The sequence below is a fragment of the Bos mutus genome, chromosome 16 (genome assembly GCF_027580195.1).
Source record: "Bos mutus isolate GX-2022 chromosome 16, NWIPB_WYAK_1.1, whole genome shotgun sequence".
NCBI lineage: Eukaryota > Metazoa > Chordata > Mammalia > Artiodactyla > Bovidae > Bos > Bos mutus.
Window position 1 is genome coordinate 34,468,392 of NC_091632.1, and position 16,300 is coordinate 34,484,691.

General features: G+C 56.2%; 2 protein-coding genes across 4 annotated transcripts in view; one reads left to right on the forward strand and one right to left on the reverse strand.

Moving 5' to 3' along the window:
• SPEN (spen family transcriptional repressor) overlaps nucleotides 1–1,173 on the forward strand; it is a 92,460-nt gene extending 91,287 nt beyond the window's left edge. Inside the window, 1 exon segment of the mRNA XM_070384976.1 lies at nucleotides 33–1,173. Within this exon segment, the coding sequence (XP_070241077.1) occupies nucleotides 33–164 (132 nt within the window). The 3' untranslated portion in view covers nucleotides 165–1,173.
• A 1,256-nt stretch (nucleotides 1,174–2,429) lies between these two features.
• ZBTB17 (zinc finger and BTB domain containing 17) overlaps nucleotides 2,430–16,300 on the reverse strand; it is a 29,163-nt gene continuing 15,292 nt past the window's right edge. For 2 of the 3 annotated variants that reach the window (XM_070384977.1, XM_070384978.1), the window contains 14 exons: nucleotides 8,356–8,562; nucleotides 7,314–7,502; nucleotides 6,550–6,690; nucleotides 6,097–6,216; nucleotides 5,329–5,570; nucleotides 5,110–5,252; nucleotides 4,713–5,013; nucleotides 4,439–4,526; nucleotides 4,207–4,323; nucleotides 3,996–4,116; nucleotides 3,620–3,750; nucleotides 3,099–3,308; nucleotides 2,894–2,983; nucleotides 2,430–2,809 (listed from right to left, as the gene is read on the reverse strand). In XM_070384977.1, the coding sequence (XP_070241078.1) occupies nucleotides 2,526–2,809; nucleotides 2,894–2,983; nucleotides 3,099–3,308; nucleotides 3,620–3,750; nucleotides 3,996–4,116; nucleotides 4,207–4,323; nucleotides 4,439–4,526; nucleotides 4,713–5,013; nucleotides 5,110–5,252; nucleotides 5,329–5,570; nucleotides 6,097–6,216; nucleotides 6,550–6,690; nucleotides 7,314–7,502; nucleotides 8,356–8,560 (2,382 nt within the window). In that variant the 5' untranslated portion in view covers nucleotides 8,561–8,562 and the 3' untranslated portion in view covers nucleotides 2,430–2,525. Of the gene's footprint in view, nucleotides 2,810–2,893; nucleotides 2,984–3,098; nucleotides 3,309–3,619; nucleotides 3,751–3,995; nucleotides 4,117–4,206; nucleotides 4,324–4,438; nucleotides 4,527–4,712; nucleotides 5,014–5,109; nucleotides 5,253–5,328; nucleotides 5,571–6,096; nucleotides 6,217–6,549; nucleotides 6,691–7,313; nucleotides 7,503–8,355; nucleotides 8,563–10,638; nucleotides 10,719–16,300 lie in introns of all 3 variants that reach the window. The other variant, XM_070384979.1, reaches the window with a different exon arrangement.

The window sequence follows — 16,300 nt, forward strand, 5'->3', positions numbered from 1 at the left end:
GGTCCCAGTTCTCTCTCTCGTCCCCACTCCAGCCTGCCTACGTGCTGCAGATCTTCCCGCCCTGCGAGTTCTCTGAGAGTCACCTGTCCCGGCTGGCCCCTGACCTCCTGGCCAGCATCTCCAACATTTCTCCTCACCTCATGATTGTCATTGCCTCTGTGTGAGCCACTGAATGGTCACCACTCAGTGCATCTTCCTGAGGCTCTGCAGCAAAAAATAACACACAGGACAACCCAGCCAAGTGGAGGAAGAAGCTGCCGAAGGGGACAGACTCCACTGCCAGACGGCCAGCCTCACCCTCCTGCCCGCCCGCCCGGCTCAGTCGGACAGATCCCTCTGGGCAGTGGTGCTGCTACTTGTATGTTTACATGACGTTTAGCCCAAGGACAGACCACCAACCGATGGACTTGCAGACACCTTGAGGCTGGGTTTCTCTCTCCTCTTTTTGGAGAAAAGGAACAGGGCAGTGGGATTTTTTTTGTTGTTTTTGTTTTTAAGAAACAAAACAGAACTGCCTTTGCACTAAATTAGTGACTTGGACTTTTGCACAGTGAAGACAGGCTGTGACACTCTGGATGTCTTGGTGTACGTGAACACACATCGCACTCACGCAGGACTTCAAACATCTGCTGAAACCTTGGGGTCGAGGAACATTTCATTGTTTGGTCCCCACTCCTCCTTCCCCTTGCTCATTTGGATGTCACCTCTTAATTCTGCCACCACCATCTTTGATGCACCCAGGATGTACAGTTTACAATCAAAAAGAGCAAACGGAAGGATTCTCTCTCCTAGTGGAATATGCAGAACTTGGGATGTGTGTATATATAAATATATAATATATATAAATATATATAATACTGACTTAAAAATCAAATTCCCTGACATACATTTTTTTTAATCTGTGCCAAAAATGTGTTTTCAGAGAAAATCTTATTTTCATACTCAGACTTTGTATTGTCACTCATTTGTATAAGTGCGCTTCGTTATAGCACGGGCCCTGACCCCACAATTTGGAAGTGTCACACACACAAAAAGACTGGCTTCCCTTCTTCCTGTGACCTTGACCTCTCCCTCAACTTCCTAACACTTATTAATTTATGAAACTGTTTTTCTCAGCGCAGTTTTGTTTTGTGTGTCCATTGGATTACAAACTTTATTAAAAAATACAAAACATGTCAAGTGTGGATGTGACTTTGACTTGGATGGGAGGACCAGGGGTCCTTGGCCTCTAGGAACAGTAAGCCCTCACACCCCAAGTTTGCTTTCAGCCCCCTAAGTCTGTATATGGAACCCATCTCCTTCCTGCCACTAGTCCTCCCCAAGGATCATTTTATCTTGTACAAAAAAAACTTTCATCACAGACGACGACTTGAACCACTTTTTCACTGCTGTGGTGGTAATGTGACACTTCAAGGTCCCAACTGGTTTCTGGGTAATGTTGAAGGCACTTCAAATTTGGTAAAAGAATAGAGCCACTGCCCAAACTCAGAAACATATTAAGCTTTGGGGTCTTGTCCCTTCCTCCTCTGGATAAGGTGCAGGTTGACCCTGCAGCAGCTGCCTCCGAACAGCTGGACCCACCACAAGATGAGCAGTTGGGCAGGAGGGACTGAACACAAAGACTGGTCTCACTTGCAGTATCCCCGGACTCCAGTGCTGGATGGGGCCATCTCTGAGTGAGGAGTTACAGCTGTTGGGGACGAGCCATATGGAAAGGCAGCAGAGACGGCGTCTCAGGAGCCCCTGCTTCTCCACCCCCGCTGCTGCACAGCCCACCTCCCCACCAGAGCTCCTGGGCGCTCACTCCTGTCCCTCCAGCCCCTCACCTTAAGAGATCCACTGACTGAGGGCAAGTAAATGTTCCCAGAAGATGACGCTGGCCTGGCCTTGATCTTGCAGCCAGAGTTACCATGAAGCAAATGTGGTGCGCTCTGGCTTCCTTAAGCCCAAAAGAACCTGGCCTGTGGCCTGCTTGGTTTGGTACTCTGCCTACCTTGCTGCTTTGGCTGAATGAGCCCTCAAGCTGGGCCCTGAATGGGTGCCCTGGATCCTGGTAAGCAGTGTGGCCAAGCCCTTTGGGCCCAGCTCCCAACACCTGAGCAGAGGGGAGCAGGGTCACAGCCGTGTTCACGGCAGAGAGGGAAGGTCCAATCCTCAGGTTGAGCAAGTGAGCGGCCTCCAAAGAGGAGACCAGATGAGGGGATGGGGCTCGTGGAGCCGCAGTTTCTCTGGTGTGCTGCCCACACCCCAACTCAGACGAAGGAGTCAGCCTCCTTCTAGACAGGTCTTGGGGCTCCCTGCAAAGGGACAGCCTGGCCTTCCCAAGAAACAGGCTCCGCTGGCTGGTGGCTGAGTGGAGAAGCCCTTCTGTAGTATCAGCTAGAGCTGCCAGCTCCCCGCCCCACACCCACAGGGAGCTACAGGCAGCATTAGAAAATAATCAAATTTATTCTCTCTAGGGAATGGGGTCACCCTTCTCAGTTCTAGGGTGCCATCTATCCTTAAATAGGAGGAGGGGTGCCTGCTCACTCAGCAGGTGGTGGACATTCAGGGGCTGTGGGGGGTGTCTCTGCCAGGGCAGGCTGCCCATCAGCCCCGTCCCGAGGGCGGAAAACCAGCTCCCCAGCCTGCAGCACCTGCCCGGCCGGCCACGTGCTGCCCGGCCCATACTGCTGGTAGAAGTCCGCATCTGTCTGGAACATGACCAGTGCCTGGGCCGTGTGGATCCGCACGTGCTGGGCCAGGCTGTTGGCGTCCAGGAACTTATCCCCGCAGGAATCACAGGCATAGAGGATGTGGGTGTTGGGATCTGTGGGAGGTAGGGGTGCGGTCACAACAGGAAGGACCCTCAGGCCCACCACCTTCCCTGAAGGCAGCTCTGCTCCCCTCTTACCTTCTTCCTGCACTTGCTTCACAGCTTTGCTGATCTCGGCTTTAAGGACTTCAGTCTCATCGGCAGTCACCGCGGCCCCTACTGGCACCACTGTGGGCGGAATCAGCAAGGCCTGAGACCGGTCACTTGCTCCTCTGCGGACGCCCCAGAGGCAGCCCTTCTGTGACCACCCCCTGCTGCCCTGGGAGCTAAGTGATGTCCGCACCTGTGAGCTGCGTGACAGCCGTTGCTGCCAGTGCCTCGGTGGCCAGCGTGACCATGTCATCGACAGTGACCACACTGACCTCACCGCCCTCCTCTGGCTCCAGGATTTTGATGCCGGCCTTGCCCTGGTGCACAGTCTTCACATGGGAGCGAAGGTTGTCCACCCGGTTGAAGCCGCGACCACACTTGTCACACAGGTAGGGCTTCTCTCCTGGGGGGGGAGGCAAGGTTCTCTCCTGCCATTGGGGGGAGGGTGCAGGGGGGGAGGACCTCAGTGGCCTCCAGCTTCCCCTGCAGCCCTGTCTTTCCAGCAGGAAATGCTCTGGGGTGGCCACTTGAAGCACAGATGGCCCTTCTAGAAGGTCTGAGAAAAAGGGGCCCTCCTGGGAGTTAAACTGCTTTGGAGGCAGCCTGCAGCAAGTGTCAGCTCCCAAGGCTGGGGTCCAGGGCGTCTCCCACCCCTCCCCCCCGCACCACCCGGCCCGGGGTCAGGGCCTGGGACAGAAGTGGGCACACACTCACCAGTGTGGATAATGATGTGCTTAGACAGATCCCCCACATTCACGAAGGCCTTGCTACACACGCTACACTTGTGGGGGCGGATATTATCATGGTGGCGGATATGATTGGCCAACTGGCTGGACTGGACGAATCTGCAGGGCCAGAGGGAGGGGCTTGCACTGAACCACCCAGGATAAGGCGGGGCTGAGATGGAAGAGGACTTGGGGACCTGCTCTGGACAGCCGTGTGACCGGCTCCTGAGTGGGCCGGACACAGCAGGCTTGTGCTCTGTCTGACCCTCTCTGCCCACCCAGTACTGGGATGCCACCGTGCCTGGACTGGTGGGGGCGGGGGTGGGGGGGTGGGGGTGGGGAGTGGGTAGGCAGAAGGGCAGCACCTCTTGCCGCAGCGCTCACAGACGTAGGGCTTCTCCCCTGTGTGCTGGCGCACATGGGCGATGAGAGAGCTGGCCTGGGTGAAGGCTTTGCCGCACATTACGCACTGGCATGGCTTCTCACCTGAGGACGCAGGCAGGAGCCGGGACAAGATGTCAGCTCTTCCCTTCCTTCCATGTCCCCGCGTCGCCCCCGCGAGGCTCACCCACCCACCCGTGTGAATGCGAACGTGCCGCTGCAGGGCGCCGGGGTCAGCGAACTGCCGCTGGCAGTGGACGCACACGTAGGGTTTCTCCCCGCTGTGGATCCGCAGGTGCCGCTTCAGGTTCCCTGTGGCGAGACCAAGGGGAGGCTTGGCAGGGGGTGGGGGTGGGGGGGCGCGCGGTGGCGCCGTGGGGTGGAGGCCGGGGCGGAAGTGGGGTGGCGGGGGCCAGCCAGGTCCTACCTGAGGTGGTGAACTGCTTTCCACACTCCCGGCACTTAAGGGGCCCGTCGGCGATGTGGATCTTCAAGTGGGCCTTCAGATTCCCCACCTGCGCCCAGACAGGGGGTCAGAGGGCCAGCACCTCCCTCCCCGGAACCTCTGGTCTTGGCCCTCTCCGGGGCACCCTGTGGGGGTTCCACCCTTCCTCCAGTCCTGTGGCGAAGGCAAACCCCCTCCGGATCGGCCCTCCCGGTTTCTTCCCCAGCCTCCCCTTCGCCCCACCCCCACCCCCCACCTGGTTGAACTTCTTGTCGCAGTGCGGGCACTTGTGCTCCTTGTCTGTGTCGTGCGTCTCCAGGTGGCGCATCTTCGACGTGGGGTCAGAGAAGGAGCGGCCGCAGTAGTCGCACTGGTAGGGCTTCTCGCCGCTGTGCACCAGCTGGTGCCGCTTGAGGTTGCCCGACGTGGTGAAGAGCTTGCCACAGTCCTCACAGCGGTAGCGCGCCTCGCCCGAGTGCCGCTTCTTGTGTAGGTTCAGCAGGCTGATGAGCCGGTAGCTCTTGCCGCACTCCTCGCAGCCGTAGGGCTTCAGCGGGCTGGCGGTAGAGCGTGGAGGAGGAGGGTCGCGAGGGGGCGCTCGGCGGGGATCCAGGGTGGGTCAGGCGGAGGAAGGGGGCGGCCCCGGGGCCTACCTGTGCGTCTTCTCATGGGCCTTGCAGGCGGCCGGGTCGGAGAAGGCCTTGCTGCACTCCCGGCACGAGAACGGCTTCTCGCCCGTGTGGATGCGGATGTGCCGCTTGAAGTTCCCGGTGTGCGTGAACTCCTTCCCACAGTCCTGCGGGCGCAGGGGGCGGGGTCAGGGGCGGAGCCGGGCGGGGCCCGGGGCCGGGCCGCCACCGCCCACGGCGCACCTCGCACTTGTGGATGACCGAGCCGTAGGCCTTGGACTCCGTGCGGTCGCCGTAGGTGCCCGAGCGCAGGCCTCGCGCTTCAGCGCCCAGTTCCTGGCCCGAGTCCGTGCTGGCTGACTCCTCACTCTCCTCTGGGGCCTCGCCCTTCTCCAGTGGCGGCCCCTCTTCCTTGACCACCGCCGGCGCGGCGCCCTCCTCCTCCTCTCGCTCTTCTCCCTTCCTGGCCGGCTCCACCTCCATTTCTGCCAGGAGAAGAGCAGGCACTGAGGCATCTTGGGGGTTGGACGGTGGGGGGTGGGTGTCAAATGAGGCTGGGGGCGGGCTCATCTCTGCGTGGGCGCCTCGCAAGCGCGTGGCAGGGTCTGGAAGCCGCCGGGCGGCTGGAGGAAGCCTAGGGAGACTATGACCCGGACAGTGCTACCTGAAGGTTACAGATAGGCCTCAGTCCACCAGGTCCCCAAGCTGGCGACCCAGGTGGGAAGGATGCTGTCAGCCAACAAGCACTGGGGGCAGGGGTGGGTGCCAGGGGCAGCAAAGCTCCCCCATGGTGCTCAGCTCAGGGAGAAACAGCAGGGCCAGTACTGCGACAGCCATACTTCTGTGCTACGAGGAAGCAAGGCCAGGATATACATCAAAGTTCAGGAATGAGGAAAGATGATGTTGGCCCAAAAGCTGATGTGAGAGAGTGACTCAGAGTGAGATCAGCTGTGGCAGGAAGAGTGGGGGACGCTGACCTAAGTGAGGGCCGACCTAGCCGGTGGAAGGTACCTTGCTCTGAGCTCTCTGACAAGGCAGCCTCAGCCTCAGCAGCAGCCATGCCACTCGTGGGGTCTGGCTTGAGCTCCACAGGCTCCCGGGGAGCATCTGCCTTCTCCGTCTGCTCTGCACCTGTGGTGGGGGTGGGGGCATCCAGGGCTGGATTGGGGCCCTCTGTCCAGGGGCTGGATGGGTCTCCTGGACTAGGCCTCTGGAAGTGGCTGTGGCCCCAGGAGATTGGGTGGGGCGGCACATCCCAGCTCAGGCTGTTTGAGTCTCTGCTCTGGCTTTAACAGATGCCCCAGAAAAACCAACAGTTTGTTCTGGGGAGCCTCTGCTCAAGGGATGCAGCTGCCTGTGTCCCCTCACCCCCAAGAGCCTCCCGAGGAAGCCACTTGTGGTGCTGGAGCCCACACTGCAGGCAGGTGATGGCCAGCCAGCTGGATCCTCAGCATGGCAACTCACCGCTGCCCGTGCTCTCGGCCTGGCCACCTCGCTCCTCCTTGGGCTCCCGGCCTGGGCCCGTGGGCGGACTGCTCCTGGCCGGGTCCAGCTCGCTCAGCGGAGTGGCAGCAGCCTTCTCCTCTTTGGCTCTCTTATCACCCACTGGAGATGGAAGAGGACAGACCTGCCATTTCCCATCAAGTGCCCACCACTGGGAGGGGTGAAGTGGCCCAGAACTCGCTAGCTCTTCCAGACCCTCCCTTGGGATATACCTAAGAAGTGGTTTGTCGGTTGGCTCACTCAACAGACTCTTCACAGGTACCAACATCATGCCAAGACTGCCAGCTAGGCCTGGGATGTAATAGCCGTGGGGCTGGCAGACTGGTCAGGGAAACAGATCTCACACATGAAATGGTGCTAATCAGAGACTGCTGCTTACATGCAGAGGAGTGTGCTTTTCTCAAAGTGTGTCAGGAGGACTCTGGCCCACATCGGGCCTCGGGGGCTTTCCTGAGGAGCTAGAGGAGCAGGAGTAGGTGCGGGGAGAGGAGGCCTGCTGGAGGAGTAGATTCTGGTGCAAAGGCCCTGAGCCAGGCGTGGCTGCCCAGTGCCCTCAGGAAGGGAGGGCAGAAGGGCCCCTCTGAGAGGCATTCTCAGACTTTGCTGCAGCTCCTCCCCACGAGCTCCCCACAATGCAGGCGAGGCCATATGACGCTGACCCAGAGGCAGGGGCAGAGCTCTCTTCAAGAGTCACCTGCTCAGGAACAGCCTGCCAAGAAGCTTACCTTCTGCGGCTGAGGCCTCCATATTCTCCCCAGGGCTGGCAGCCGGCTCAGCCAGTGACTTGAGGGCGTGACAGGCCGTGATGATGTCCTGCATCTGCAGGAAGCTGGCCACGGCCAGCACATCGTCCACGTTCTCAGAGCTCAGGCTCAGTTTGGCTGTGTACATAAACTCCAGCACCTGCCCCAGGCCTGCCAAGGACACAGACATCTGTCACAGACCCATCTCAAGACCTGGTACCAACACCCTGTCCAGTCGCTCCACTCCATAGCAGGATCGAGGGATTCATAAAAAGCAGAGTGGCAGTAGCAGGCCACCATTTCCCCCATCTCCTGTGCCAGGGGAGAGGCAGGCTCCAAAAAGAAGCACACCCACAGAGGGCAGAGGGTGTGAACGGCCACTCTGAGCACCCTCCACCCAGCCACTGCGCTTCATCACCAGAAGACAGAGTGCGTCACCACTGGCTTTCATCAGGGCTTAGCCAACAACCCTCTATCTGACGTCCAGGCCAGTCACCTGACCTCTCTGGGCCTCAGTTTCCGCATCTGTAAAATGGGGAAACAACACCTTGGCCAAACTTCTGGCAGCATGGCACGTCATTCTGGGTTAGGAACCTGAACCTAAGACGAGTAAGCTCCTTCTTCAATCCCAAGACCTTCTTGACACTCCTCCTCCAGACCCCAAACCTTGCCACTGCCATCAAGGCACTGGGATAGTGGGTCAAAGACTGACTCAGCAATGGAAAGGGACCAAGGGCTCAGAGCCTTCCTGCTCTTTGCTGCTTCTGATGAGCCTGTCCTGTGTTCACTCGTCCTGAAGCTTATCATGAGGCCTTCCTGCCACTCTCCCCTTACCACCCCACTCCCAGTCAAAAGAGGCCCCTCAATCATGGTAAGAACTTGGTACTCACGCACTTATGGCCGAGTCCTGTGTGGGAAGTCTGGCACCCACCCCTCGTCCCCCACAGCTAGAAGCTGCTGCTCAAGGAGGGCCGTGTGTGGCACGGGGCCCACCACAAGCTCGGCCCTGGCCCCAGCAGGGTACCTGCCGCGTTACTGATGTCCAGGTGCACCACATCCTTCTGGTCCACGAAGAGCATCTTGAAGTATTCGCTGCAGGCCGCCAGCACTGCTTTATGAGCCTTAAAGTCAACGCCGTCCACCACAAAAGTGCAGTCACACAAAAGTCCCAGTTGTCGCTGCTGGTTCAGCTGCTCCAAGACGTGCTGGCTGTGCTGGGGAAAATCCATGGCTGGGGAAAGCCATAGGCCTCCATGTTACCACAAGGAAGGACACCAACCGGCCCCACCAGCGATCCCGACACCCCCGGGCAAGAAGCAGGGGGACAGGGAGGATGGAACCAAGTCCACAAAGGCCACGTGCCTCTGCAGGCCCAGACCGACCAGGGGCTGGCTTCTAGACTCTTAGAATGACTGGCCAGGGAAGGTCCAAAACCCAAAAAGCATGAAGCGGCCAACACGAAACAGTCACCTTCATGTCTCAGCATGTAAATGATATTAAAAAGTCAAAAACCAAGTAAACACAAAACACTGATTACTGTCAGCACTTAAAAAAAAAACAAAAACGGTTGCTTAACATTTTTTTACAAACAGAATGCATGACAGAATCTTAGAATAAACAACAGATCTTTCAACTGGATGTACTGGGCTCCATGAAAACCTTTTTTTCACTCTACTTTATTTTATTTTTTTTTATTTTCACTCTACTTTATTTTCACTCTACTCCGTGTGCCGTGCACACAGGAAACATGCCCTTCGGAGGGCAGATGTTCCAGCGGCCCGCATCAGGCCCGGCCCCTCTCCTGCAGCACCCACAGGGCTCTGGGCAAGTCCCCTTGTCCACGGCAAACCTGGCCTTCGGGGGTTAGGAGCCATGATTCCTGCTCTTCCCCACTTCATGGGCTCAGTGAATTACATAAAGTTGGTGTGTTCTCCACCTCTGGAAACCTCTCTAGGTTGTCCCTTGAGAAAGAATGAACTCTGATCCTAACCCAAGAGCTGCCGGCCTGGCTGAAGTTTCTCTGTCAAAGGCCTTGCTTAGTTACTGCCTGGAAATTTCACAACTATCTCAAGTAAAAATGCTCACAAAAACTGCATGGCCCGGGACCAAATCACCCTGAACTGCACAGGCCATGACTGAATAAGAATCTAAAATGGCTCTCCCCTCCCCCTCAATACCACACCTGGGTCCTTCTCAAGATCAGTATTTTCTAAGGAAAAGAAGCAGGCAGGCTCTCCTTTCAAGAAAGAACAAATTTCCAAGTAAATGTCCATGCCCACTCCTGTGACCACATCACACAAACCCAACCAGGCTGGGCTGTCACACCCTGGCCCGGCACCCAATAAGAGGCAGTGGTTTCTCTTCCAGCTCTTCTGGAACCTCTGCTCTGAGACCTGGGTCTGCTCAGAGCTGCCCTAGGTGGTTCCTGAGCAGGCGAGGGTGACCCTGGGGTGGAGAAGTGGGGTGAGGGGGTGGCTCTCAGCCTCCGGGTTTCAGTAACCACACTCTGGCTCCGGTTTTCCCCCCATTACATCAGCCTCTCAGGGCTGAGTCACCACGCTGCAGCTCTGTAGGCACAGTGACCATGTATGGCTGTCTGGCTGTGATGAGACATGATGAAAGCCAAGCCCCCACGCACGTGGCTCAGCCGGCACAGATCCATCAGCTTTGAAGGATGCACAGCCCACCCACTCCACAGTGTCTGGAAACTTATCAAAAGTGGAGGGGTGTATTTGCTGAACTGGGACAAGTCACCGGGTAGGTGGGCAGGGCTCCATCAAGTAAAGGGGGCCAGAAAGTGAAAACAGGCCGTGTGCCACGGGGTGCCAGCCCCTGAGTCATGAGTTCAGAACTGCTGCTGCCGGAGACTTGAAAATCCCCCTTCCCTTCCCCTAGCATCCCCAGGACTGTCCTTTGGCCCCAGCCTCCACACACAGCCTCCCAGCCAGAGGCACAGCTTCCTGGACCACTCAGATTAGAAGTGGCTGTGGCCCGAGGTTCTTATGTATACGGAGGGAAGAGCTGGAAGCCAGCTCTGGAGCCAAGAGGTCAGACTCGAGGTGGCTGAACAACTTGCCGGGCAACAAACCAGCCGGCATACCACAGGGCCGCAGGAGCAAAGGCTGCTACTGCCCGGGCTACCCCATAAAGGCCTTCAATCCCTGGGAAAAGTTCCCATTCATTCCCTTTAGTGACCTAAAGGGATGCAAGGGAGAAGTTTGGCGACATGGAAAAGAACCAGTGCCCAGCCTGTGGGCTAAACACACAGGCCGGGCACTTAGGCCAGGGACCTGAAGGGGGTACATACCAGGCAGGTGTAAATGGAACCAAAGGTGGGTGGCAAGGACAGGCCTGGGCCAAAGCAACCTCTGAGTTGTCTTCTCCCTGCTGTGTTAAAAGCCACACGAGCAGACAAATGTGTGTATGTGAGCATGGGCAGCCCCTGAGTTCCAGTCACCAGCTCACCCTGTTTTTCCTCGGGAGCCTCAGGTGAGACACCTCCCAAGTGCAGAGTGAAGGACCACAAGGGCCTCCTCGATGAGCTGCAGAATCATCCCCTCAGAACTTTCCAATCAGACCCAAACCAGTCCCTCCTGGTGGGGGGCCTGGCTCTCTCACCTTCACTAGGAGCCAGGAGGAAGCAGCTCCCAGACTCAGAAAAGGAGTGCTGGCTGAACAGGAGTTCCCTGGCTCCCACCCCCACACAAGAGGCAAAGAGTTGTTCTCATGCCCCTGGGCTGGAGCCAGCTGAAAGCAGAACCCTCCAGCCGGAAAGTGATCTGACTTGTTAGGAAGATAAACGTGAGAAAAGACTCCTGGCCAACAGTGTGGAGAGACCAGCTGGCTTAAAGGTCAGGTGATTATTAGCCTTCCCTGGAACCAGGGCTGCAACAAGCCCTCAGGCTGTCACACTCCCCGAGGCTTCTAGGGGAAAGGGCTCCTTGAAGCCCAGGACTCCTGGTGGGGGGATGGGGGACAGTGCGGTGGGGGTGGGGTGGGGTGGGGTGGGGTGGGGGGTGGTATAGGGGCGGGTGCTTATGTCCAGCAGAGGCCTTGGAGGAAGGCTGATAAAGGTCCCCGGGAGAGGGTGCTCCGTGACCCAGTAGCTCCAGCACCCCCACACGCACAGGAGCAGCTGTGTGCCCTGAGTAATGTTTTCCACCCAAAGCTAACCACAGCTTTCCAATGAGACATGCCTGCCCAGAAGTGGGCTCCTCCCCAGATGTGGGTGTCAGAACACTGAAGCCTTCTGGAATCCCTCTGAAGCCTCCAGAGCTGTTCCAACAAGAGAAACAGTCCTAAAAGATCATCTGTTCTGACAAAGAAAGAAAAGGACGGGACAGAAAACAGGAGAGGATAAAAGAGAAGGAGGGAGCAGGGGAAGGAGGGAGAAGCAGGGAGAGGAACTAGAAGGAAGGAAGGAAAAAGGAGAAAAAAGACCATCCCCACAGACAGACAGCAGTGCTTACACATACATGCTCACAAGCCCCATCTTGTGATTGGCCCCTGGGGGGCTTGCCAAGTGCTAAATGCTGTCACTTGTCAGCAGCGCTGTGGGTTTCATAACTGCAAACCCCCAGGGGCAGTGGAGTGCAGAGCCCAGGGGCAGTCTTCCAGGCTCACCCACTCATCTCCCAGAGCCTGCTGCCTAAGAAAGCTCCCACAGCCCCTTTCTCCCCCAGGCAGTGCCCAGAGCCAGTGAGGGGTGTCCCCTCAGAGGGGTCGAGCTACAACCAGGTAGCACCCCACCTCCAGACTTAGGTGAACTGAGCATGCAGTGCTCCAACCGTCTCCTCTTTCATACTCTACAGCAGTGGGCCCCAACCGTTTTGGCACCAGGGACTGGTTTTCAAGGAGGACAATGTTTCCACAGCCGGGGCGTAGCGGGGGATGCAAGTGACTGACGCAGCTGTAAATACAGGTGGAGCTTTGCTCACTACCGGTCACTCTCCTGCTGTGCAGCCCAGTTCCTAACAGGCCACAGACAGATACTGGTCTGTGGCCCAAGGGATGGGGACCCCTGCTCTACAGTGAAAGGAACCTATCAGAATCTGAGCAAGCTTAAAGGGGACCAAAAAGAGAGGTGAGTGCAAGGGGCACACAGAGAGACGTGGGGGCTCCAGGGGCAGGCAGTGTGGTGGGAGCCAGGAGTCCCAAGTCCATGTAAGGAGGGGGCACTATCTGAGGAGACTTTAAACAAAGTAAAATCAGCAGCCATCCCACCTCTCACCACCCATGACCAGGATCAAGTGCAGCTCCTCCAGCCCAGCCATATTATGCGGTGCCCTCTGCCAAGCATAAGCATGCCTTCCTCCTCATTTCACCTTGCTTCAAGGGCGCTACACGTGGGCCTTATTTAAAGCTGCTTCCAAGAAAGAAGAAACTCACACAGGACAACACTGCAGAGCCCACCAAGCCCAAAGCCCTCAAGTTTCCAACCAACTCCTGCCTGCAAACAGGCAGCTTCCGTGATATCGCCATCTGCCAGGTCAATGGCCCTGACTGTTGGGGCAGACCGCGTCATCAGAGCTGGGATGCTCCCCAGAGGACGAGCAGCCTGGCTGGACACGAGCCCTGGCGGCCTCACAAGAAATTCATTTGGGAATGAAAACATGAGGGACCTGGGGAAGCCCCGCAGCATGGTTCCAAACAGGCGACACGGACACAGGCACGGTGGGCATAGTCTCCACAGACAGCGGCCAGCAATCCCTCCATCCAGCCACACCTGCCACGAGACTCCAGCTGAATCTGGGCGGCTCTGTGTGGCTCTGACCAGCAGTGACACTGTGCCAATCCCAGGCCTGGCCCTTAGGAAGTCTGGAGGATTCTGCTTTGCTTGCTTGGAGCCCTGTCGCCCTGCTGTGCGGATGCCCAGGTGCTCCTGCTGGGGACAGAGAACACACGAGGGGCTCTGGAGGAGACACCGTTGTGCACAGGCCCCCGATGAAGAGCTGAGATGCCCCTGCTGACAATGCCAGGGTGCCAGCCCAGCCACTGGCTGAATGCTGGCACAGGAATGACCCCCAACACCTCATGGAACAAAAACAACTGCCCAGGCGACCCATGAAACGGGGAGAAACAAAAAACTGCTGATGGTTCAAGCCACTAAGCGCTGAGATGGTTGGCTGACAGAGAGAGAGAACTGATACAGATGGTAAAACTGTAAAGAAAAGGGAATGATTCATGAAAAATTTCAAGGTAACAGTTCTCTCTGGATGGGAGGAGGCGCAATCAGGGGTGTTCTAAGATACTGGAAGCTCTCTGTTTCTTTATCTGGATTCACCTAGATTATATAAACCTGTGCATTTCATATGCTTTTATAAAAGAACATTTTTCAACATTTAACGATATCTGTAATAAGAAAGAAGCAAGGTACAGGTGCCACACTCAGTCCCATGCAGAGACGGGGTCGTTTCCAACTGTGCTCCAGGCCACTCTGGTCCGGGCTACCCTGAGGAGGGGAAAGGGTCTCGAAGGCTGACAGGAGTGCAGGGGGTGCAGGGGGGTCAGTGGCACCAGAGAAAATACAATCCATCTCATTTGCTTTTCAGATCCAAAACATGTGCAAAAAGACTGCTGAGGTGAGGAAGGTTTCTCACTGTGTCAGGAAATTCACGCTACTCAGTTCAATGAAACCTGAATCCCAGACCCCCCAGTATCAACAAAACAGCATCTATGGAGTGTCCTCAACATGGCACAGTCCAATCACCTCAAAATTAAGAGCATGGCTACCCTGGGCACCAAGTTCCACCCTGCTACCTCCAAGGGTAAGGACCTAAGAGGCAGTTCAGCACCATGCAGGCAGCAGAACCTCGGGTCAAGCCAAGCAGGGCCAAATCCAGGGCCTGGACCCACCACACCAGCTGGTGACGACCTTCTCTTGCATACTGGAACCAATGGAACTACTTCCCATGTTTGTTACAGGATCCAATTGGGTAATGTAAGCAAAGGGCCTGCCCAGTGCCTGGCACGTGGTAAGCACTCAGCGAATGATTGCTACCAGGAAACAGATGCAGACTACATATATTTTTAGGCCAAAGACCACATCAGATGGTTTCCACATTATCTTTTCATGCTGGGCACCTCAAGTGTACTTGGTGACTTGAACCTTGTTTAGACGTTGTAATAATCTCATTACTCCTTCTAAATGTAATCTGGAAAAATCCCAGAGCCCAACTAACATTAAGAGATGAGAGGATACTGGATAAGAACAAGTAAGAGCGATTTTCTCTGTCAGGGAAGCACTTTATATCAAACAACTGTCTGGTAAACCCCAAATGTACTTCCAGATGACTGGCCTGCCCAAAGCTCTGAGTGGGTCCACAGAGCACCGCTCTATCTCAGAGTCGAATGGGCACCTGTCAAACATGAAATATTACCCAGATTATCAGCACTAAACTGCAGGCAGGATTTCCAAACTGTGGCACATAGGGAAGCCATTAAGCCAGGAAACAACTGGCCAATCATCAGATGCCGATCTAAATGAACCACAGTCCCTGGCTCCTAGAAGTTGTGCCAGCTACAGGCCTGGACACAACACAGCCATCCAGAGGCCTGGAGGCATCTGAGAGCAGTGACAAGGATCAGCATTCCTGATTTTCTAGAAATACTGGTGGCTCCTGGACACAACTTGGCATACACAAACTTGGGCCAAGGAAACGGAAGTTCACAGCAGGCCAGCCCTGCAAACGTGAAACCTCCCTGCCCAACCCCACCAACCTACCCGGTGTGACAACCCGTCCCTTTTCAGTGCAATGTGACAGAGAAGCAAATATCAACAGGCAACATGACAGAGAAGCAAATATCAACAAAACCAGCCCTATGGAACTTGCCTCCTTGCCCAGCAAATACAGCTCTTCTATTAAGCTTGTGTTTCTCAAACTTTTAGAATCAATTTCCACTTTATATAAACCCACAAACCTGACTCAGCCCTTCCCAACAGCCCCCAAATGCTTTATCTTCTACTGAGTAATGGCCCCTACCCTGAAAATCACTGCTTCCTTCTATATAACGCTCCCTGCCAAGGTTTAGTACTGTTTTCTCTGCTGAATTTGTGTTATAAAAAAAAACACTGAAAAAAACAGATTTTTAAATATAAAAATAATGTCTAAATATAAAATTAAATGTGACACTGATGTTGCTTTTCAAACTATACAACTTCCACGACCTCTAAGATTTAACCATGCTTCTGAAAGAGGGAGTGGACACCCGTCTCCCTGACCCCACCGCTCTAGGAATGTGTCTGGGCAGGAAGGGCTGGCTGAGCCTGCAGAAAGCAGTCCTGTATCCCAGCACCTGTGGCAGTTTAGAACCCACTGTACCAGTATGTGCAGATCAAGGGCCTTGCTACCAAAAAGACAACATCAGAACATGGGGGACATGCGTGGGGTCTGATCATTCTCTGTCCAGTACTCCCTGAGGGTGGTGGCACGTGGACACACCCTGAAATTACACCTGTACATGTCTTCTCCTATGAAGTTTAATAAATTTACTGCTGGGCTTCCTGGTGGATCAATGGTGAAGAAACCGCCTGCCAATGCAGGAGACGTGGATTTGATCCCTGATCCAGGAAGATCCCACATGCTGCAGAACAACTAAGCCCGTGCGCCACAACTACTGAGCCTGTGCACCGGAGCCGGGGAGCCGCAACTACTGAGCCTGTGCTCCGGAGCCCGGGAGCCGCAACTACTGAGCCTGTGCTCCGGAGCCGGGGAGCGGCAACTACTGAGCCTGTGCTCCGGAGCCCGGGAGCGGCAACTACTGAGCCTGTGCTCCGGAGCCCGGGAGCGGCAACTACTGAGCCTGTGCTCCGGAGCCGGGGAGCGGCAACTACTGAGCCTGTGCACCGGAGCCCGGGAGCCGCAACTACTGAGCCTGTGCTCCGGAGCCCGGGAGCGGCAACTACTGAGCCTGTGCTCCGGAGCCCGGGAGCCGCAACTACTGAGCCTGTGCTCCGGAGCCCGGGAGCG